This window comes from Nansenia antarctica, assembly GCF_963989245.1.
Source record: "Nansenia antarctica genome assembly, chromosome: 16".
Classification (NCBI taxonomy): Eukaryota; Metazoa; Chordata; class Actinopteri; order Argentiniformes; family Microstomatidae; genus Nansenia; species Nansenia antarctica.
The window spans coordinates 1626618-1650745 of NC_137686.1; the positions used below are offsets into that span (position 1 = coordinate 1626618).

Sequence of the window (24128 nt, forward strand, 5' to 3'; positions counted from 1 at the left end):
AATACTCTCTCCCTTCTTCTCCTTACTTTCCTGTCTGTCTTCACTATATCTGGGACTGCCCCACTCAGAAATATCCGTTCGTTATATCGTTGATGATTACAGGCATAATCATCGCCGACATCATTTTATTTGATGTACACATTTCACGGCAAGAGACAGTTTATTCTCCCAACAATTGTTTGTTCACTGCACAACATGAACACAGTGAGGATTCAAACAAACAAAATAAGTAATACACTCTGCAATTGGCTACTACTACAACGTGGTCTACAGTGATATACAAAAAATACATTATATACAATATTATAAATATCCGTTTGTTATATAATATTCGTTGATGAACTACTTTGCTGCGGTACCTATGTAATACCACACAGCTTGATAGGTACATACTGTGCAGTGTATCATTCATAACTGTACATAGGCTACACATATCATCATATCTTATCACTATTGCATGGAACTTGGGTGAAAAAAAAAACTCAGCTCCAACCAATCTGAAGGGATTGTAAAAGTCATACTGTACAGTTTATCATTTTCATAACTGTCTGTACATATACATATCTTATGTATCACTATTGCTATATATAGCCTATATATAAACACATTATGTTACATACTTATCAGTCTTATCCACTGTATCTAATTCAGCACTGAAGCCTGAAGGTTGAGCACAGTGTGTGTCCCCTTGCTACCTCTGCTGATATAAAAGAGAATTGCAGCCTTGGAGAAAAAGATGGCAGCCGAATCCCAAGGCAAATACACAGACACACACAGAAATACTGCAAAATCACTTTATACTAACTCGATTTTGAAAATGTAAAGATGCTGGGTGGTAGAACGCACATATCTAGGAAAAGTCATGAAAGGAGGGTCCTGAAATTTGATCGAGTGCAAAGGTAGATTTTTTTTTGTACTCACTGGTGCTGTTTAACACCTCACGGCTGATTAAGTGTTAAGGACTATCATGGACATTCTCACTGACACATGCAACTGTTTCTCAACCCTCTAGTGTTTTTACAAACCCCCCCTGTTGGCTGCTTACTGTCTGTCCCATGCATGCCTGTTGACTTCCTGTGTCTGTCCAAATTTGCATACTGTATGTACCAGGGACGTGCCGTCCATATAAGCAGAGGTAAGCAGTGCTTATCCAACGAAAAAATAAAAAAGGACCGTGAAAATATTAAAATAAAAGTGCATGTAACCGTTTGTTTGTTTTCATTAAAAGAGTCGTATTTTAGGTCCCAGGGCAGCAGGAGTCATTCATTTTGACGTTGCATTTTTAGCGCCACCTGCAGGAGTAAGCACTTCCTACTCTGCATTGCGTTGCATATAAGCACTCCTCTCTCTGCTTTCCCTCGCGTACATTCGAATGCGTGAACATTTATTTAAAAAAAAAATCCGATGCCTCAGCCCGCTGTTTAATGTGGCCATGGTAAGCATGCTTATAGCCAATCAGTAGGTCTTTTATTCCGATAAGAGCTACTGATTGGCTCTTATCACTTTCAAGTTCACTTAACATTTCACCTTACTTTCTCTCGCCCGGCAGAATAGCTTATGCCAGCTAGCTCAAACGATCTAAATAATAATAATCAATAAGGATAACTTGCTTGATTTTGTGAATATGGACATTACCGTCAGTGACCTAAAGGGATTTCGTAGACTGGACTGGACTGGAAAAACACAACTACTGGCTAAAGGCCGCCCGGGAGAGTCGCTAGGGGATACAGCAAGCCTGGTATGAGCGGTTTATATGATTTATATGATTGGCGAGGCTGGTGGCGATCTGTGCTTGTTTATATGGTTTGATGTGATGTCAAGTGCCTGTGTGACAAAGTGTGAAAAGAAAGTGTGTTGTGAGTTTACTATGGAGGATGGAAACGGTGTGTGTCTGTGTTGTGCATGTGTGCGTTTGCGATGTTGAAACTGGACTTGTAGATTTCAGCAGGTTGGCTACTTGAAAAGATCTTAGTTCAAAAAAGATTGAACAATGAGCACCCCTGATATAGTCGAAACTGGCAACTGTTTTTTTGGTTTTTGGTAATCTGATCACAAAGTGACACTACAGTTTATTAGCGGGTTCTAGGGCATCAAAATTGCATTTCCTTGAAACTGCGTTCACTGATAGCGTGTATGTGTAATTATGTGTATTTCTATATCTTATGCTTACCCAATCTAAAAGCTCACGGCACGTGCCTGGTATGTACCGGTATGCTAATTTTTTATTCTGTTACTGTGCTTTATGTTGTGCTTAATGTAGTGCGGGTTTATGTGGATGTGTGATGCTGTCCTTTTAACTTATAACTGATGTTGTGACTGTAAGGTGGTGTGGAGATGGAAATGCTTGGATGTGTGCCGCTGTCTGTCGTGTGTGCATGTTCTTTGTTTTTAACATGTAACCTGATTTTTCTCAACCCCTCCTCCCCTCCCCCTATGGCGTTATTTATATGGCACATTTATTTAGAGAAAAAATAAATTTGTGCAAAGGAAAATCTATTTTGAGCAAAATAAAATCTATTTTTCGCAAAGGAAAATCGATTTTGAACAAAGGAAAATCGATTTTGTACTCAATAAAAGTTGTTTATTTGCATGTCTGCTAAAGTCGATAATGCTGATGCACATCATTTCTATCCTCCACAGCTGACGTCAACATTTGCTTGACCGGCAACATTTGATTATTCTCTCTCTCGAAACATTTTACACCGCTAGAAATGTGCCAGAATTCTGATTGGCTGGCCAGTTCTTAAATGTGTTAAAATGTCTGATTGGCTGGCCTGATTGTCAATCACAGCATTTACGGACCAAAGGCGATTGGAGGAGATGAGAAAATTGACGGTTGAAGGTTGAAGAGTGAAGATTAGATAGGCCTATTGAAGATTTTGAAGAGATATTGAATATTGAAAATCCGAAAGATGGGTCATAGACAACGCCTAGTAAGTTTTGTAATCGTACAGCCATACACCATAATATTAATAGTTAAACGATTACAAAACTTGAGAGAGAACGAGAGAGAAGAACCTAATGTTGCCGGTCAAGCAAATGTTGACCATCAGCCATGCTGCGTGCGTTATCGACTTTAGCAGACATGCAAGTAAACAACTTTTATTGAGTACAAAATCGATTTTGTTTTGCTCAAAATAGATTTTCCTTTGCGCAACATATTTTTTTTCTCGAAATAAATGTGGCACATAAATAACGCCATACCCCCCCTCCCCCCAAGAGGCTTTTGTCTTTTGCCAGGCCGCCAATGCAAATAAGAATTAGTTCTTATTGGCCTGCCTGGTTAAATAAAGGTGAAATAAAAAATAAACAAAAAATATGATTTGAGTAATAATATAACCACTACACAGCTACATACATTTGAAATGAAGTTATCAAACATTCAGACTAACTTCACAAAAGTACTGTGGGGTCACTGCTCAGACTGGCCCGGCTGTGCAGTCTTCGAGGGGTAGGCAGTCAGTCAGTCAGTCAGACTCCCAGGACCGACATGCAATACAGATCCACTTCAGCCTCACTTCCACCCCGGTTAAGTCCACTTTAGCCCACTTGGCCAACGGGGGAATCTCCTAGACATCCCACCAGTCTGCCAGTTAGGCCCTTGCACACCAATGCGTTTTTTACGTCCGTTAAAAAAATAAATTAGAACTCATGTTGTGTCAACCACGCTTGCACACCAATCCGTAATATTCATCCGTCAAAAAAACAAAACGCAACAGGTTCGATTTTCTGCGTTTTTCGCGTCCGTCAAAAGCCTTTTGAGAGTTGTTATTGACCACTCCACCATGGTATAGACTGTTATACTCCGCCATGGTATAGACTGGGACACATCGTCAAATTAGAACTGCGGGACAGTTGGATTAATGTTTACGGAAGTACATGTCTCAAGTATTATCTTGGCGGTTAGTCGAGTGAAAGAAAAACAACATACAGATGATAATTCACACAATATAATACCACGAAAGCGTACGGCACTAAACAATAACATTCATTTGGGCAGCATCCTACTCAAACTCAGGCAGAAGGGCAGGGTCCGGGCAGGTGCACACACTGTCACAGACTGCCAGTGCATCATACAGGTACATCATTCAGCATGGTTATAGCGGTTTCTTTTTCTATTCTTCTATTCTATTCTACTTCTGCTGTCTGCGTCTCCCTCCCTGGGTATTCCAGTATTTAGCCGTTTTTAGACTGTGGTTAGGTTGGAATTTCTCAATCCCATCTGGTAACCCTGAGCGGAGAGTCGACACATGATTACAGATATCACACAGGAGATGCACACCACGCTTTGTTCAAAGAAATACAGATTTATTGTACTTTTCTACTGATAATACATTCTATGTGGTCTACCATTTGGTTTTAGTTATATTGCTCTCAGTTTGTACCTTTTGCTAAATCAAGCATTTAGAATGTAGAGTGCATATTGCGAAAGTTCGCAACGTAAAAAAACGCAACGGACTCCGCAACGGACCGGTGTGCAAGGTCTCTGTGCGTAACGTTTTTTTCGGATGACGGATTTAAAAATATGCATGCGAAAACGCACGCATTGGTGTGCAAAGGCCTTTAGGTTGTGTAACAGCCAGAGAGGTGCTCACTGCTCACAGAGGCTGGGCCCAGCTCTTGTTCGCTTACCAAGCATTGAGATGTTAGCAACCAGTTTGTTTAAGCTACCAAGCATTGAGATGTTAGCAACCAGTTTGTTTAAGCTACCAAGCATTGAGATGTTAGCAACCAGTTTGTTTAAGTTACCGAGCATTGAGATGTTAGCAACCAGTTTGTTTAAGCTACCAAGCATTGAGATGTTAGCAACCAGTTTGTTTAAGTTACCGAGCATTGAGATGTTAGCAACCAGGGGCTGGTTGCATAAAGATAGACCTAGACTTAGATGTCACTTTAAGTCAGTCTTGCTATAGACTCTAAAATGTTCCTGTTGCATAAAGCTCACCTATGAGTGACTAAAGTAAGACTGACTTAGATAGCCTGTCACACAATGCATTCTAGGAAGATATGAGAGATAAACAACATTTTCTTCTGCTAAAAACGTATGTATATTGGAGGAATATAATGTGGAGAAAAGTATACTGCTTAGCAGTTATAACCAGTGAAGTAGTTTACCGCGCTGGAGTTACAGTGTTAGCTAGCTACTAGCCCTGACTCGTTCCCATAGCAACACAGCTCTTAAATCAAGCTTAGCCAGAGGGGAAGGAGGCTAACTTTCTAACCTATTTGTTATGCAACAGGCAGTCTTAATTAGACACGTCTAAACTGAGAATATAAAACTAGTCTAAGGCTTAGACCAGTCTTAATCTATGTTTATGCAACCGGCCCCAGGCTAGGTGCCAATGTCTCTTGCTTCCCATGCTGGGAACCCCTAGCAGTAGGGCTGGGTATCGCCACTGATTTCCCAAAACGATTCGATTCCGATTCACAGCTCCCGATTCGATTCGATTCACGATTCGATTCGATTCCGATTCGATTTAGTTACAATATCAATTTTCCTTGAATATGAAGAGATTCTCAGAACTAATGCTATATAAATGGTTCAAGGAACCCTATAACATGTAGCATTGTTAAACATATCAATGTTTACATTAAGAATTGACTCCAAAGCCGTTACATGAATGTACGGTACTTCTTATTGGAACATAAATTAACATCATTGACCAACATTTTGCTAAATCAGACACTACAAAAAGTGCTTTTTAACGTGCTTTACTGCAGCCAGTGTAAATAAAGGGGCTACAAACATAGCCTTAAATAGCTTATTTGCATAATATATATATATATATACTAAATAAAAATGTGCAAAACTCAAAGGAAAATAGTGCAATAGATGAGGGTATTTTGGGGAACAAAAAAACACATTGTAAACCATAATGTCCATGAAACTAAAGCCCTTCATTACTGCTTTCTCACTTTTTGGAGATTGGAAGATTTTATTCAGGAATAAACATAATTGGAAAATCAATGATTATTAAAATACTGTAGTATACAGTAACAATAAGTTCGTGGAAACACCACAAATCTACGGAACCACTTATTGAGGCATCACCCTGACGTGAAACATGGAAAAGCGGATCCGAAACAAGCCTCGCTGATAAAGTGGCAAGTGATTGTCAGGTACGAGTCCATTGCTCTGGATGTCCAGCTGTCACACGTTATGGCAACTCTCTCTGCTGGCTGAAGTGAAGTTGCGATGTCACGTTTCACCTGCACGGACATGTCTGGGACTATCACTTCACTCAACTGTTTGCGTGTCGGTAACACGTAGCGTGGTTCTAGTACACTGACGAGGCTTCAAAAGCCAGCATTTTAAACAACGCTGTACGGGCGTATATCCTTGCAAATAAAATTTGCTACAGCCTCGGTAATTTGTTGGGCACGCAGAGAATTTGATTGTAATTTGCAACCAAACGTCTTTATCAGCGAGGCTTGTTCCGGATCCGCTTTTCCATGTTTCACGTCAGGGTGATGCGTCAATAAGTGGTTCCGTAGATTTGTGGTGTTTCCACTAAATTTAACCTCCACTGCGGCGCGCACAGCTTACATATGGCTTTGCTTTTGTCCTGCTCATCTCTATCGTCATAATTTTTACATCCAAAATGCACCCAGAAATCTGCCTTTAAGCCTGGTGGTGACTTGGGTGTCCCTGCCATCGCCATGTTTTTAGATTTTACAGTGTTGAGACCTCTCGTTGCGTGAGATATGAGATATGATAAATTCTTGTAGCGCGAGATCTGGCCACGAGATCTCGTTGCGGGTTGAAGCTGCAAGCAGGAAAATGCATGAAAGATCGATCTCGGGATTTATGAATCGATAATCGCTCATTCAATGAAGATCGATTCAGAATCGGGAAATCTATTTTTTTAACCCAGCCCTACCTAGCAGTATCAATACCTTCATCAGAGAGAGAAGACGTTTGGGGCAAAATGCCAGCCGCACTTAATTTCAATAGCTCCTTACAGACAGTTTGTTAAGAGTTTAAGTGCTTGTAGCAGATGAGGCTGGTGGAGGTAGCAGGTAGGGATGCTCCGATCTGGATTTTTGGGGCCGATACCGATCACCGATTTTTTTCCTCAAGATCAACCGATACCGATACCGATACCGATTTTTAAAAAAATACATAACTGTAGGCCTACTGACTGGATAGCCTACATATTTTTTGCTTTTTAGACAAAAGTTTTGATCCATTAGGCACCAAGCAAACGCAGACCCATTTTTATGGCATAGTAAAAGTCTGGCCTATCACCCAGTTAGGGCCTGAAGCCCAAGTCAGTCGATATGGCTGTATAAAAGACATCATAAACGTGGCCTTCATGGTTTACATACTGTTACGTCCTCCTATGTTTTCTGTTCAGTTATCTGTCTTCCCCAGGGGAAGAAAAAAAAAAAAAAAAAAAAAAAAAAGATCGGTTTTTGCGATCGGCCATTTTTACCGATCACCGATCGAGTCATTTGGAGTGAAATCGGCCGATTTAAATCGGTGGCCGATAAATCGGAGCATCCCTAGTAGCAGGAGCCCGTCCTCCAATTTCTACCTCCACCAGCGTCCCCTGGTCTATAGATTATCAACTCCGACTCTTGAAATGCAACAATATTGAAGTTAAAACACCAAAAGAGCTAGGGTTAGGGCACTGGCGAACTCAGGGGGGGGGGGCAGGGGGGGCGACCGCCCCCCTTGTGCCCCCACAGTTGAAAAAGGTCACACTTAAGTGCCCTTTTAAGTGGCGAAAATGCCCTTTTGAGTGGCGAAAACGAGAGGGTGTGCCCTATTGGTGCCCCTCCAATGGTCTAAACTTGACCATGTGCCCCTACAGTTGAAAAACATCCCACTAAAGTGCCCTTTTGAGTGGCAAAAAGAGAGGATGTGCCCTATTGGCTTCCCTTCCAATGGTCTAAACATGACCATGGGCCCCCATAGTTGAAAACATCACGCTAACGTGATCTACTGGGATTTTTCGCAAACCATCTCTAGTATTTACAGAGAATGGTCAGAAAAAGACAAAACTATCCAGTGAGCGTCAGTTCTCTGGGCGAAAATGGTGGTGGTGGAGTAATGGTGTGGGGGATATTTTCTTGGCACAAATCTGCAGCAATTGTGTGATGCTAGAATGTCAATATGGAACAAAATCTTGGGAGGAATGTTTCCAGCATCTTGTTGAATCTATGCCACGAAGAATTAAGGCAGTTCTGAAGGCAAAAGAGGGGGTCCAACCCGGTAATAGCAAGGTGTACCGGTGCAAGTGGCTGGTGAGTGTATGTTAGTGCAAATAACTAATTTGACTACTATTGATTTGATAATGATGTATCCTTTATATAAAAAGCCTTAATGTTGAGCCCTGGTATAAGTGTTCTCCAGTGCCTTTTGTCCTCTATAAGGTGGTGGTAAGTTGATTGATTGATTGATTGAAAACCTTTATTGTCCCCAATGGGGAAATTTTGTTGTCAAACAGCTCAGTTAGGGCAGAAAACATTCAATACAGAAAACAGAAAACATTCAATAAAATACATAAAACAGTGCAGGCTCAATAAGTAAAAAGTTCCAAAAGTTCCAGCTCCAGGTCTCCCCCACCCTGCAGGGCCTGGTTGTAGAGTCGGAGTGCAGCTGGAACAAAGGACTGTCCAAATCTTTTTGTACTTTGACAGGGGGAGAACAAATCTGTGGCTGAACTTGCTCCTCATCCCCGCCAGCTCGCAGTACATCGGGTGGGAGGGATTGGCCAGCATGGCCGCCAGTTTTTTCCCCATCCTCTGTTCTGCCACCACCTCTAGGCTGTCCAGCCCGGTCCCCACCACAGAGCTGGCCTTCTTCACCAGTTTGTTTAGCTTCGCAGCATCCCTGGCACAGATGTTTCCACCCCAGCAGGCCACGGCGAAGAACAGAACGCTGGCAACCACCGACTGATAAAACATTTGCAGCAGCTTGGGGGGTCCCATAGGTGCCCTTTTTTTCTTTTCGCCCCTGCCCTTCAAACAGCCTGTGTGCGCCACTGGGTTAGGTTGAGCATTATGTTTATTCTATCCTGTCTTATTTGTCACCTATGTCCTGTAGGGTTAGGTTAGGTTATGTACTATTGTCACTTTTTATGTTGAATTATGCCTGTTGCCTTATTGTCTTGTGCTGCAATGTCAGGAACCGAAGCCTGGGAATGTTACTGTCTTACACTGTAATGAGACGTAACCATAAAAAACTTGATCTTGATATTTAGGTTCAAGGTTATGTTTAGGATCTGTGGATGGTTTGTTGATAGTTAGCCGAAGTGTAGGCCTATAAATCTGGAGCGGACTATACAAATAAAGTGTCAGAATTCTGAATAATTCATTTTTTCCCAGATTGTAGAAGAGGTGAATGGTCTGCAACCCTTTGAACATCGTACAACGAGCGAGTGTTAAGCCATATGGCCTCTAATGCAGCTGTGCTGCTGCCATGTGTGTGTGTGTGTGTGTGTGTGTGTGTGTGTGCGTGTGTGGGGGAGAGCTGCGCACTGAAGTAAGCCTATATATTTAGGTTACATAAGAACCCCCCCCACACACGCACACACACACACACACGCACACACACACACACACACACACACACACACACACACACACACACACACACACACACTCTCGTGTCCTTTCACAACCAAGCCCAGACAACATATCCTGGGGACAAACCATCCGTACTAGCGAACGTCTGCATGGGAGAGAAGGGCTAATTAGCCAACCTCAATTACAGAGCAATTACCAAAGGCACTCCCAAATCTGCAGAAGGGTAGCAAGTGGATTAAAAGACTTCCTAAATGTGGAATCATACAACAGAAGAGTGTATCCATCCTTTCAACTCGTCACATCATAAATCTAGATAAATACAGACGGTACCGATGACACTGGCATTGAACTGGACTGTGCAGAGAAGTCTAATGAAGGATTTGAACTAGCCCTTCCTAGAGATGCTCAGGTCGTGGGCTTCGGTTAACAGGCAGTGAGCGTAGCGTACCAGCTAACGCGGAGGCTCAGACCTTGACACCGAGCCACAATCCTACTGAGACTGATCCTGTGTTGCCATGGTAACACCCCCCCACCCATCCCCTCTCCCCCCCCCCTAGTACCTTTTCAGCTATCACAGCAATGGCACAAGAACAAAACGTTGTCGAGCTGGCGAACCCCTGTGACAAACAGACTACACTACCCTCTCCTCAGCAAGGTGGCTTCAGTCAGTCCACAGAACCCCTGTGACAAACAGACTACACTACCCTCTCCTCAGCAAGGTGGCTTCAGTCAGTCCACACTGAGGCTATTGTTGTTGTTTTGTTGGTTTTTTAATCAGTTTTTTTTTTTTAAAGCTACATAGGGAAGGACAGGAAGGTAGTCCCTGTTGGGCATTGGAAACCTGCAAATAATGGGAAGGTTTGTTGTGTACAGTATCACAGCAACCTGCAAGAATCTGTGCAAAACAAATGCAATAAGAAACAACATGTTTCCTTAATGACACAAACAGCCCTCCGGTTCTGCTTTTCCAGCATTTTGTTTTGTCATTGATTTTCTGAAGGACTAATGTTGAGGCAAAAAAAAGACAAGAAACTAATTATGCATTTCATGTCTCATCCTTGCTATAATTACACAAAGAAATTAGACAAATTACAATTACAAAACCCTTCACAGAGTGTCGCTTAAACACCGGGTTTCCCACCGTCTTTGTGGTTTTGGAGGGCTTTTATCTCTATGTCAAGCGAGGTGTGAACAAACTCATTATGACGTTGGCGATAGTGAAAGTAGAGCAATAATTCTCATTCTGTGAAATGAAGTCGGACCGCAAACTCTGGAGCTATTAACTTCTAACTGCAGGCATGCCCTTTCTCAGCCTCACTACTCCACCGGAGCAGAAACTGTCGGTATTCATGGCAGCAACTATAATCTCCCATCCCTGAAAACGAGGGGTTTTAGGAGGGATTTGTGCTTTAAGCCCAAGTTTTACTTTTAGTTTTACCTTGATGTGTTGAGAATTAGTATTCTACACACAACCCTCTCTCTTTTATTTGCTCCGTCATTGTATCTGGGCTCTGTTTGGCAGTGGGAAAGAGAAGACAGGGAGAAGGGGGGGGTAAATGGATGAAAAGCCAATTATCTCTATGCCATCTCCTTCCATATCCTTCAGTCTGAGATAAATCTGATAGCACCGTCTACTGATATGAAACAATAACAAAAACAGAAAACACACCAACGTCGAGCTTCAAAATCTACTTGCGAATAAGCAATGATAATGCAGTGTTCCGTCTCCTCTCAGTATTCTACATCGATGCAGAGTATTCATGTCAGTTGTTGTTGGGGTTTTTCCCCCTTCTATAGATCAGCTTAAACTATCATGTTATATAATAAAAATATAGATTTTTCATTTCTAATGCAGTTATTTAACACATTTTCCTATGCCCTCCCCTCACCCCCTTCCACCCCTATGGTGAGCACCCCCAACCCCGCCGCTTGGTGAAAAACATCAATCAAAGACCAGGATACTGAGACAGAACACACACAAATGCAAAAGAAAACATATTTGTTAAGAAATACAAATAATAGTAATGTCAGTTCTCCTACAGTTGATTTATTGCCAGTATATGTACCCAGTAAAAACTGTTTCAACCAAAACCAGGTTGGCATGCAAAGTTCTCCATGTTCCAGCTCCAGGTTGTATTTCACAAGGTTTGACAGCCGATACGTTCTCAAAGGACAGGTGCAGTTCATCTACTGGACCACTAGAGGGCGTAGATCATAGAAGAGACAGTACCATCACAGCCTAAGTGTTGGTCTCTCCCCCCAGGCTTTCTCTCTCAGTAACACACCAACGCTCTTACCTTCAGGGGACTCCTCCTGGACATATGTGCCTGTCAGGTACCGGTGGACCAGGGCCGACTTCCCGCTGGACAGATTACCCACAATGCCCTGTGAACACAGCAAAAACAAGGCAACATTTACAACACAGTCACTGAAGTACAGTACAGGACGTTGTACAGAAGGCCAGCCCACAGCAAACTGACTTATGGGTCAATAGCTACGATGCTAAGGTGGCAAAGGATACAATATTGTAGGTTCAGCTGCTGTACATTCTTCCCACTCCCATTCTTCCTCCCCCACAGCCAATGACGCGCCCCCCCCCCCCCCCACACACACACACACACATTCCAGTGTCTTCATCAGTACGGAGCAGGTGAAGAGGAAGCTGGGGAAACTCAGCACCAGGAAGTTGGCGGGCCCTGACAGTGTGAGTCTGAGGGTGCTCAAAGTCTGTGTGGACCAGCTGCAAGTACACCAGTACCTCTTTGACCTCAGCCTCAGTCTGGAAAAGGTCAATCAATGTGGAAAACATCTTGCCTGGTGTCAGTACCTAAGACAAAGAACCCCCAGTGTTCTGAATGACTATAGACCGGTAGCCTTGACATCCCACATCATGAAGACCAAAGAAAGACTGGTGCTAGCACACATGAGGCCCCTGGCCAAGTCATCCTTGGACCCCCTGCAGTTTGCCTACCACTGACAGATATCATTTGAAAGCTTACAATCTGGAGTTTAAGCACATGTAAAAAACTGAAAAATGACTTTGCCTACTGGTTGCATTTTTCACCAGCAGCAGAATATTGTTGTGGATGATGCCATCATCTACCTGCTACACAGAGCTCACTCCCATCTAAATAAGGCAGCAGCACTGTGAGGGTCATGTTCTTTGACTTCTCCAGTGCATTTAACACCATACAGCCCTTACTACTTGTGCATAAGCTGCTGAGGATGCAGGTGGACTCCCCCAATGTTTCCTGGATTACGGACTACCTGACCAACAGGCCACAGTGTGTAAGGCTGGAGGGATGTGTGTCGGACTGGGTGGTGAGCAGCACTGGCGCCCCCCAGGGGACAGATCTGGCTTCCTTTTCTCTTCTCCCTCTATACCTCAAACTTCAAAACAGGCAAAACACAGACACTTGCCATCTGCAGAAGTTCTCAGATGACTCTGCCATTGTGGCATGTGTCAGTGGAGGCCAGGAGAGGAAAGTACAGAAGACTGCTGGAAAGTTCTGCTGAGTGGTGTGACCAGAACCATCAAGGGAGATGGTGGTGGACTTTAGGAGGACGAGGAGACCTGTCTCCTGTTTCCATCCAGTGAGAGGACGTGGAAGTTACAAGCTACAAGTACAGTCATGTGAAGAAGATAGGACACCCCATGAAAACCGTTGTCTTTTTCAATATATTTAAACATGTGGACATATAGACATTTGATCTTAATCTTAACAATATTGAGAGATGGAGATGATATAACTAAACAAATAAAACTCGTTTTTTAATTATTATTATTTGTTCAATGTAATTAATAGAAATGCAATTTCTTTGTGAGGAAAAAATGAGGAAACCCACTCACATTTATTACTACTTAAAATGCCTAAAGTTGCGAATCAAGTGCCCCACATCAGGTGCAAATGATTAGAACGAAGAAGAAGCTTGTAGATGCGTATGAGACTGGGAAGGGATTTAAAAAGATCTCCAAACAATTAGAAATCAGCCATTCCACTGTCCGGAAAATAATTGGCAAGTGGAGAACATTTAAAACACTGCCAATGTGGCCAGGTCAGAGCGCAAGATGCTTAAAGACGTCTCCAACAATCCTAATGTCATCACGGGACCTACAGGTAGCTCTTGCCACAGTTGATGTCAAAGTACATCTACCATCAGAAAGTTTGATTTTCATGGGAGGTGTGCAAGGAGGAAACCCATGCTGTCAACAAAAAACAATAGGGCAAGACAAACGTTTGCAAGAGAACACCTGGACAAACACCAGGACTTAACAGAAGACATGTCTGGCGCAAACCAAAGACAGCATTAAATGCTTGAGTACAAATGTTGAGCACAAGAACCTCATGCCAGCTGTGAAGCATGAGGGTGGACATGTCCTGGTTTGGGGCTGCTTTGCTGCAGCAGGGCCTGGCCAGCGCACCATCATAGAATCCACTATGAATTCATCATTGTGTCAGAGGGTGCTTGAGGGAAATGTGAGATCATCAGTCCTGATGAACTGAAGCTGAAGCAGATGTGGACCATGCAACATGACAATGACCCAAAACATTCCAGTAAATCCACCAAGGAATGTCTCAAAAGGAAGAAATGGAATTGAGGAATGGAGTTCTGGAATGGCCAAGTCAAAGCCTGGATCTTAATCCTAATGAGATGTGGTGTGATTTCTCCCAGTCGATGCCAGAGACTGGTAGACAGTTATAGGAAACGTCTAATTGAGGTTATTTCAGCCAAAGGGGGCGATACCAGCTATTAGGGCATAGGGCAATCCTAACTTTGTCTTCAGTATTGGCATCTTTGTTCATATTTTGTTAAATAAATGATGACAAAGTTACATTTTAATTATTTTTGGTTCAATTACATCACCTATACTTATCTATAGATATCGTTTGAAAGAAGATCAAATATTGATATGTCCATATTTCTTAATCATTTCTTAATTTCTTAATTCTTAAAATAACGAAATATTTCATGGGGTGTCCTTTTTTCACATGCCCTTTAACATGTTCCCGGGCGGCACCTGGATAATAAGCTGGACTGGACAGGTAACACAGACGAGAGGGGCCAGCGCCGGCTTTATTTCCTGAGGAGGCTCAGCTTTTTTGGTGTGTGCAGGACTCAGTGGTAGGCTGGGGGAGCAGCGTCAAGGAGGGTGACACCAAAAGGCTGAACAAGCTTATTAGCAAAGCTGGTTCTGTCCTCAGTGTCACCCTGAACACAGTGGAGGAGGTGGCCAAGAGGAGGATGAGGACCAAACTCCTGGCCATCATGGGCAATTCCTCCCATCCCCTACATGAGACTGTGGCAGAGCAGAACAGCTCCTTTAGCTCATCCAGAATGCTGCCGCCAGTCTGGTGTTCAGCTTCCCCAAATTCTCCTATGTTACCTCTTCTCCTTCGCACCCTTCACTGGCTCCCAGTAGCAGCTCGCATCAGATTCAAGACCCTGGTGCTTGCTTACCGGGCAGCGAAGGGAACTGCCTGTACACAAACATTGGCCCATACACTCGGCTCTTCCACATCTGCTGGCCGACTGGCACCACCGCCTCTACCCGGTCCTGACTTTTCACCATCCTGGCACCCCGCTGGTGAAACGAGCTTACCACCGCTGTCAGGACTGCAGTCACTCCCTATCTTCCACCGTAGACTGAAGACCACCTCTTCAGGCTACACCTTTACCATCCCTCCTGAAACATCTCCATCTCCTCCTCCCCCCTCTAGAGTTTATCTACTGTAAATAATGAAACTACATAAAAACTTAATTCTTCCTTCCTCTAACATTTTTGACTGCCAAAGGCCTATGGCTGGGGCAAAGATCATTTGTGATGACTGTTGGATGATTCACTCACTTAGACAAATGTATTTGTTGTAAGTCGCTCTGGATAAAGGAGGCAGCTAAATGCCAAGAATGTAAATGTCAATTTAAAATGTAAATGTTTTGTGGTCTGAGCTGCTGTAACGCCTGAATTTTCCCCCGGGATCAATAAAGTATCAATCAATCTATCTATCTATGCGCTATATAAATCTAATGTATTATTATTATTATTATTATCTATATATCTATCTACAGTGGGGTGCAAACAACACAAAATGCCTTTTACAATTAATATCTAAGTCAAAAGAAGCAAACCTAACCTCTTAATGGTACACAGTTAAACCATGACACTTTTCATCACATTTTATTTTATTTTTTACTTTTTACAGAAAAAGGCCTTGTGCAAAAGTTTGGGAACCCTGTCAGATAGTACTTTGTAACTCCTCCTCGGGCGACTATAACAGCTTGCAAACGCTTCTTGTAGCCAGCTAAGAGTCTTTCAATTCTTGTTTTGGGAATTTTCCCCCATCTTTCCTGGCAGAACACCTCTAGCTCAGAAATATTATTCGGCCTTCTTGCATGCACGGCAAAACATTCAATTTTGGTTTCGTCAGTCCAAAGCACATTGTTCCAATAGGCTTCAGGTTTCTCAAGGTTTTCTTTTGCATACTTCAGACGCTTAATTTTGTGTTAAGGTCGTAGGAAAGGCTTCTTTCTGGCAACTCTGCCATGTAGGTCTTTGTTGTTTAAGGTACGCTGTATTGTTGACCTGTGAATAACTAGACCGGTGTCTGCTATTCTTTTTTGCAGCTCTTTTGCAGTGATGTGTGGGTTCTTCTGAGCATTTCTCACCAGATCTCAGGCCATTCTATCTGACATTTTTCTTGGTCTTCCAGATCTTGCCTTGACTTCAATTGTTCCATTTATTTTAAATTTTCTGATGAAAATTCAGAGTTTCTGACAGTGGTAATGGGTAGTTTGAAACGTTGCAAGAGTTTTTTGTAGCCTATGGTGGAAGTGAACTATCTTGATTCTGATATCCTTGGACAACTGTAGAGGAACCCATGGTTTTTAACACCAGACACAACAGCCACCGCAGTCGGATACTTTAGAAGGCATGGAGTTACTTCAGAATATATAGTTCAACCCTGGAATTATATTCACCTGACTCAGTGGTGTAGTCTACGTGATACGCAGGACTACGCCGTATACCCACTAGGAAAGAACAAGGATTTGCGTATACCCACTAGGAAAGACCAAGGATTTGCGTATACCCACTTAAAAATGCGCGAGGATACGTAACGGCGTTTTGTGACAGAACTTTAACACTTTTATTCATAAAATTCACCCTGTCTGTGTTACGAAGCACTTACTTCGAACTTTCTGACATGTTTGTTATCGCATAACCAGTCGTTCAGAATGCTAGTCTCAGTATTTCCCCTACAATTGCCTTGGGGTGGGCGGGCCAGACCTGCCTCCACACACAGCTTTGTGCCGCGCTGGAATGGTTTTGTTTTGTTTTGTGTGCGCGTGCGACGCGAGAGAGGTTTTGCAGGGTGAAAGCTCTGCAGAAGAAAGTAAGCAAGTTGAAACGTTAGCAAATATAATTACTGTGTTCTGACAGAGAAAGTTGGTTCAAATTAGTCGTTATTATTGTGACTAGAAAGTGTCTGATTCTAGTTTCATGGTGTGAATAATAGTGTCAAAGAACTAGCAAGCTAGCTAGCGTGCTCAGAGGTGATGAGATGAGCTAGTCTGCTGCACACATGCCAGCTAAAGAGCTAACTGGATGCACTTTATTATTTTACTTAAAGTAGATATACTTTACTCTCTAGTCTTTCTTATTCTGCTAGAATTGGGCTTTATGGTAATACCATAATGGTATATTTACAGTACATGGACAGTGGATTGAAGGAGCATTGGAACAAACCCTCACTCATTGGAAATGTCTGTTTTTTGTAGTTGGACATACGATTTTCTTACAGATGAGAGAGTAAGTAAAGACAGTATCTGACTCTATTGCCCACAGCAACCCAATATTCAATTAGAATTATGTTATGATTTGATATGAATTCAATGTATACCTCTTATTAAATTATAAATACTCTGGTTGTTATATTTGCCTTTTGGTTGACAGCAAAAGAGGGAGAGAGGAGGATAGAGAGGGAGAGAATGAGAGAGAGCAGGATGGTGTCGGCACACCAGAGAGAGAGCAAGAACCAGGTGAGAAAGTGGACATGTAGTCAAGACCACATAAGTAGCCTTGAGAACCGATGGTTCTCGAGCCTAATGGCCCTTAGGGGGCAGGAGCCTATCTCCTGTTTCTGTAGCGTGAGGCAGCTTGATGTACAGTCCATGCCACTCCCCCCCAAGGCAGCAAACACCGGTGTAGATGTATACTGTATGCATAAGTGAGTGTGGTGGTGCTTATGGGGTGTCGCTACGGGACAGGTGTCGCTCTGACTGGGAGGGCAAAATCACAGTATACCCACTAGAAAAAACTAGACTACACCACTGACCTGACTCATTGAAGCCCTAACGAGTAAATCACCTTGGTCTGGGCCTTAGTAGTCATCTTCTCAAAAGGTAACAAAGAATAATCAAAAAGGGTTCCCAAACTTTTGCACAGGGCCCTTTTCCTTTTTTATCATTTAAAAACTCATTTGAAAAATGGAAATAAAAATAAACCTTGCTTTAAAATTTGCAGAAAGGTGTCATGTTTAACTTTGTAGCATTTAGTGTTCAGGTTTGCTTTCAATCACTTGGAGATTAATTGTAACAGACATTTAAACCAGGGATGCCCACATGTATGCACCCCATTGTATCTAAATATTTCCCAATTAAATGTAGGTAAATAGATCTTTGAATAAACAGTAAAATAGACAGACTGAATCCATTCAAAATATTGTATTTGCGTTTATGTTTTGTCGGCTGTTATTGTTGTATTTCTCTAACACAAGGAAACTTAGGCTGGCCCAAACTATTTGGATATTTAGTTTCAGTTTTGCCATTTCAAATCAAATCTTTCAGAAGGCATCAATTATACTCTCTTCTATGTTCTTCGTTAGGCCTAACAGTATTTCTTTGCTAAGACAAAACGTTTCATATTGAATTATTATGGAATGGAATTATGGAATGTAATATCATTCATATATAATATGTCCGAAATGCGGCGAGCCACGGTACTGTCTGATAGAGTCTAGCTTAGATGCTGTCTGATAGAGTCTAGCTTAGATGCTGTCTGATAGAGTCTAGCTTAGATGCTGTCTGATAGAGTCTAGCTTAGATGCTGTCTGATAGAGTCTAGCTTAGATGCTGTCTGATAGAGTCTAGCTTAGATGCTGTCTGATAGAGTCTAGCTTAGATGCTGTCTGATAGAGTCTAGCTTAGATGCTGTCTGATAGAGTCTAGCTTAGATGCTGTCTGATAGAGTCTAGCTTAGATGCTGTCTGATAGAGTCTAGCTTAGATGCTGTCTGATAGAGTCTAGCTTAGATGCTGTCTGATAGAGTCTAGCTTAGATGCTGTCTGATAGAGTCTAGCTTAGATGCTGTCTGATAGAGTCTAGCTTAGATGCTGTCTGATAGAGTCTAGCTTAGATGCTGTCTGATAGAGTCTAGCTTAGATGCTGTCTGATAGAGTCTAGCTTAGATGCTGTCTGATAGAGTCTAGCTTAGATGCTGTCTGATAGAGTCTAGCTTAGATGCTGTCTGATAGAGTCTAGCTTAGATGCTGTCTGATAGAGTCTAGCTTAGATGCTGTCTGATAGAGTCTAGCTTAGATGCTGTCTGATAGAGTCTAGCTTAGATGCAGTCTGATAGAGTCTAGCTTAGATGCTGTCTGATAGAGTCTAGCTTAGATGCTGTCTGATAGAGTCTAGCTTAGATGCTGTCTGATAGAGTCTAGCTTAGATGCTGTCTGATAGAGTCTAGCTTAGATGCTGTCTGATAGAGTCTAGCTTAGATGCTGTCTGATAGAGTCTAGCTTAGATGCTGTCTGATAGAGTCTAGCTTAGATGCTGTCTGATAGAGTCTAGCTTAGATGCTGTCTGATAGAGTCTAGCTTAGATGCTGTCTGATAGAGTCTAGCTTAGATGCTGTCTGATAGAGTCTAGCTTAGATGCTGTCTGATAGAGTCTAGCTTAGATGCTGTCTGATAGAGTCTAGCTTAGATGCTGTCTGATAGAGTCTAGCTTAGATGCTGTCTGATAGAGTCTAGCTTAGATGCTGTTGTCTCTCCCATGGTTATGGCACACGGTTCCTTGGCAGCTGGCAGCACTAAGGTTTCTCCAATAGTGTGTATGTGCAGTATGCAGTCTACCAGCTATGGCAATGCGTAATGCGACCCGATCTGAACCTCAGTAGCCTTGACATTAGCATTGCTGAATCCTTAAATGACCCGCTTTCAGGTGGTTTGGATGCTAGCTCGTTGTGCTTAGTTTCCAGATATTGGCGAAGTTTTGCAGGTCTCATAATATTGTCATTAGCCAGCATCTCTTTGCAAACGAGACATTGCGGTCGTGGGGTGTCGCTTGATCCTATCCATGTAAATCCCAAGTTGATGAATGCTTCATTGTATTTTCTACGTTTTGGTTTGCTGTCCGCAGGCTCAAGCAGTGGCACTCACTATCTTTGATTTTACTAACACTGCTAGCCAGACATCCGTTGCTAGCAGACGTTTTGGCGCAATATGAATATGGCACGGCTAAATATAAAGCTGAGCACGAGGCTACATTTATTGAATTTATAGAACGCAATACAGCCTGCAATGTTCTCAAATTTAGCATACATCTCTCCCATTATTTCTTTAGATTTTCTTTGTCTTTTAAAAAAAAATCACATTTCATTAAAAAACATAAAATACTTTTTTTTTATTTTAAACAGGCAGCTTCTCCGCGCCTCACACTTTGAAAACCCCTGATCTATCCTATTCTATCTATCTAACCCCTTTCTGTATGTTCTGATCTATCCTATTCTATCTATCTAACCCCTTTCTGTATGTTCTGATCTATCCTATTCTATCTATCTAACCCCTTTCTGTATGTTCTGATCTATCCTATTCTATCTATCTAACCCCTTTCTGTATGTTCTGATCTATCCTATTCTATCTATCTAACCCCTTTCTGTATGTTCTGATCTATCCTATTCTATCTATCTAACCCCTTTCTGTATGTTCTGATCTATCCTATTCTATCTATCTAACCCCTTTCTGTATGTTCTGGCAGCGGCTGCTACTGTGCCTCCAGGGGCTGACTGGTGAAGGTGGGTTGATGATGCCAGCGTGTCTGGGGGAGAACAAAGGCCTCCAACACACCCTCATCCCCCCCATCTTCTTTAGATCCCCCCTCCCCTCTTCTTTACATCATTAGTGGGTGGTAAAACTCAGGTACGGTTCTAATTACAGGGGAGCCAGGCTGCATGCACAATCCGTACATGGAATCTCTCCTCTGTCATAGTTAGGGTTGCAAAATGTCTGGGAAACTTTCTGATCCTTTCCAAGGTTTCCATACGGGTTTCAATATGGAAACATTCTGATCCTTTCCAAGGTTTCCATACGGGTTTCAATATGGAAACATTGGAAATGATCGGAAAGTTTCCCAAGCTTACGGGAATTTTGCAACCCTAGTCATCGTACTTATGGATTTCATAAGGAGGCTTTGTAGAGGAGAAGGAGTCAAGTATCAAGTACAGGAAAAGCTACTTACAACTAAAACACACTACAAAAGAACTGGGGGGGGTTGTGTCGGAACTATAAAGCTTTGTAGCCCTGCTGGTTTGCAGCCGTCGTTAAGTGAGCCCGCAACATCAGCAGAATCCAGCAGATGAAAGCGAAGCTGGCTGTGAGTAAACCCTCTGTAGGTGCTCTCCTCGCTGGCCCATTACTGTACAAATGTCCAGGTTTGAAATGTTTTTTAATGAAAAGTATTTGGAAAGATAGTACAGCATCATCTTAAGTCCCCACATGAGTGCAATATGACATGTGTGACTCTTGTGGGTACCATCATTTCAGTACAAACTACTTCTGTCCAAGATTGCTGTTTGGAACTACCAAAATAATTGAAAGTCCTCTTTCTCTGACAACTTACTCTGTCTATCCTGCTGTTTCCTCTTTCTCTGACAACTTACTCTGTCTATCCTGCTGTTTCCTCTTTCTCTGACAACTTACTCTGTCTATCCTGCTGTTTTCAAGTCCAGTTAACTAAAGCCCTGGGTGGAGTATGCTACTTTACAACATTTCCTAGATAAAAGGAAGTGGACACTTTTAACGTGCCACTTGTAACATCCCATTTCTCAGAGTAGAGTAGTGGTTGAAAATCTTCCCCTATGAAATAGGACAACCCTTCAAGACCCTGATACGTCATCAGTAGTATGATAGAAAAGCATGGACGTTTGCGAAAAAAAGAAAAAAAAGAACAATGCTTCATTATAATGCTAGTTCATGACAGAATAGCGGTACTCTGTAGGCTAGCAACCCATGCTCCTACCCTGCCAGTCTGCACTGATATTAGAGGAGCGTTAACAAGTGCAACAACTTCGTAGCAAAACGTAAGTTAAATTTCGGAGGTCATAGGGGGGAAATGCGACATGGAAATATGTCAAAATGCAAGACTGTCATGCACAAATCAGCCTTAAAACGTGTAACCATAGATAGCTAATGTTAGACACAGCGGCATAATAGCGATTTTTTTTTATGCTTGTTATAAAGAAAAGGTCTATAATACATTGGAATGACATTAAACTAAGATATTAACGAAGAAAATGACTACTTTTGTGGCTTTCTTTTGTTGCTAGTGTGATCTCTAGTATCCTGCCGATGCAAGGCATTCTGGGATTTTGCATAACACTCTGTTTGTAACTCCGTTCAGAGTGTGCATCTGAAAAAACTCTGTTAGTAGGGCTATGTAGCCCTCCCACTAGCCCTCCTACCCCTACACAATAGGGGAATTGGGGCACACATACTCCTACACATGAATGCGCAAAACGGAGGGGTAGGGCTAAAATGTAGGGCCAAGGGGAGAAATGGGATTGGGCCCACGGGTGTCTGTCAGATCTACATCACTCTCATACATCTTCTGAAGACAAGCATACTGTCAACAGCACAGTATTTACCACCAAAAACATTGAACTCTGGATGGTTGGTAACAACAACCCTATAGGCACGTCCGGGTGCGTTTGGCGGTGGTTTGCGCCGCTGTGCCGGCGGGTGGATGAGATCCAGGACGTGTCATCCATCTAGCCCAAAACTGTCACTCATGCCTGCGTCCTGCTGCAAGCCACCCCGCATCTCCATGCCAACGCATCTCATTAAAAAATCATAAATTCTGTGCCAGGGGAAGATGAAGTGCAGTCTCATTGACATTAAAATCAATGCTAATGGGGAGATACTCTCTTAGGGATATGCTAAATAAACATGGTTTTAGGTCATGCATACTCACCACTTTGAGCTCTGGCACTGATCGACTCAATGTCCATTCCTGGCTGTTGACGAAAGAGTCTGAAAGAGAAATAAAATAACAAAATGTCATTTCAGTTAGGGCACTAGCCTTCCGTTCACTCCCTGCAACTGTTTCCTGAAGAAAACCTGCTCTTCCTCTCTCTCTGACTCACTTCTGACAATCTAAGTTGTCTGTCTGGTTGCAAAAAATGGTAGTTTTGAGGGACACATTTTGGTTGAGAAGGACCACACTCCCACATTCGTGTTCAGTATTTTTGGAGCCATTCGTGACACTATTTTGAATCTCTCCTTTTTTTTGGTTTCATGTCACTTTGAGGCAAACTCTGAAGAGAGAGATTACCACACTTGACCCAACATGTTTCCTCAATCAGTGACAACACTAAGGACTGGGAAAACCTGACTGGATCATCATGTTTGAGAAATACAAACAAACATTAAACATTCTGTCAGAACATAATCATAGTTTAAACAAGCAATACAGAAAACAAACAACAGTACAATTATTGAGGTTAAAGCCACTAGCATTATTCATGTTTTTGGCTTCAGGGTATCTCTATGACCAAACACACAGAGCTTCTCCCCTGGGATGCGCCAGTGAAGGAGTGTCTGCATGTGTCACAACAAATGTTTGACAAAATACCACCTTCCTGTTTCGGTTCACGACCTTCTTATTACCTGCTCCACAAACGCTCCACTATCTAACCCCCTATGGTGATATCATCTCCAACAAGGGGGGTGCAGACACCCTGTCTCCAGGCAACAAGATGTAAAACCAGTCGGGACCCCCCCATGTCTATATACCATGTCAATCGAGACCTCAAACACCAAACAAGGCAACATCATTTGTTGCAGCAAGCCAGCAACAGATTATTATAAATAAATAAAAATATCAGAGATACCATTACAGAATAGCATACAGTAGCAGCCATTAAAATAGACATTCATCCAATTATCAAAAATAATTTCATGGATTGTTTTTATTACATTAGCAAGTTGCTTGACTCAAAGGAAAATAGAGACCACTAAAAACTCCAGGAGGTTCCGAGACCGACTTTCCACAAAGAAAGACCACTTTTTCATTGTGTCCTGAAAGGTTTAGGCCGAGGCTATTCATATTGATAAAGCTTTCTCATTGTGCTGACACATTGCTACTACCGTAAAATAATGGAGGAGCGTCCCAGACAGTGCTGTTGAAATGTTTTCACCACGCTTTGTGTGACGTAGAGTGGTTTTGAATAGCAGGCCTTGTGTTAAGCCCTCTCAATACTAGTTTGACACTTTGCCTTAAACATGCTAGAACATGAGCAACTACACTTCTTCAGCTCT

The 24128-nt window shown here is 42.4% G+C and overlaps 1 protein-coding gene across 1 annotated transcript in view; it reads right to left on the reverse strand.

The window, feature by feature from the left end:
- agap3 (ArfGAP with GTPase domain, ankyrin repeat and PH domain 3) overlaps positions 1-24128 on the reverse strand; it is a gene marked incomplete at both ends in the record, with an annotated part of 219861 nt that overhangs the window by 99009 nt on the left and 96724 nt on the right. Inside the window, 2 exon segments of the mRNA XM_080546686.1 lie at positions 11832-11919; positions 22783-22841. Coding sequence (XP_080402812.1) covers positions 11832-11919; positions 22783-22841 — 147 coding nt within the window.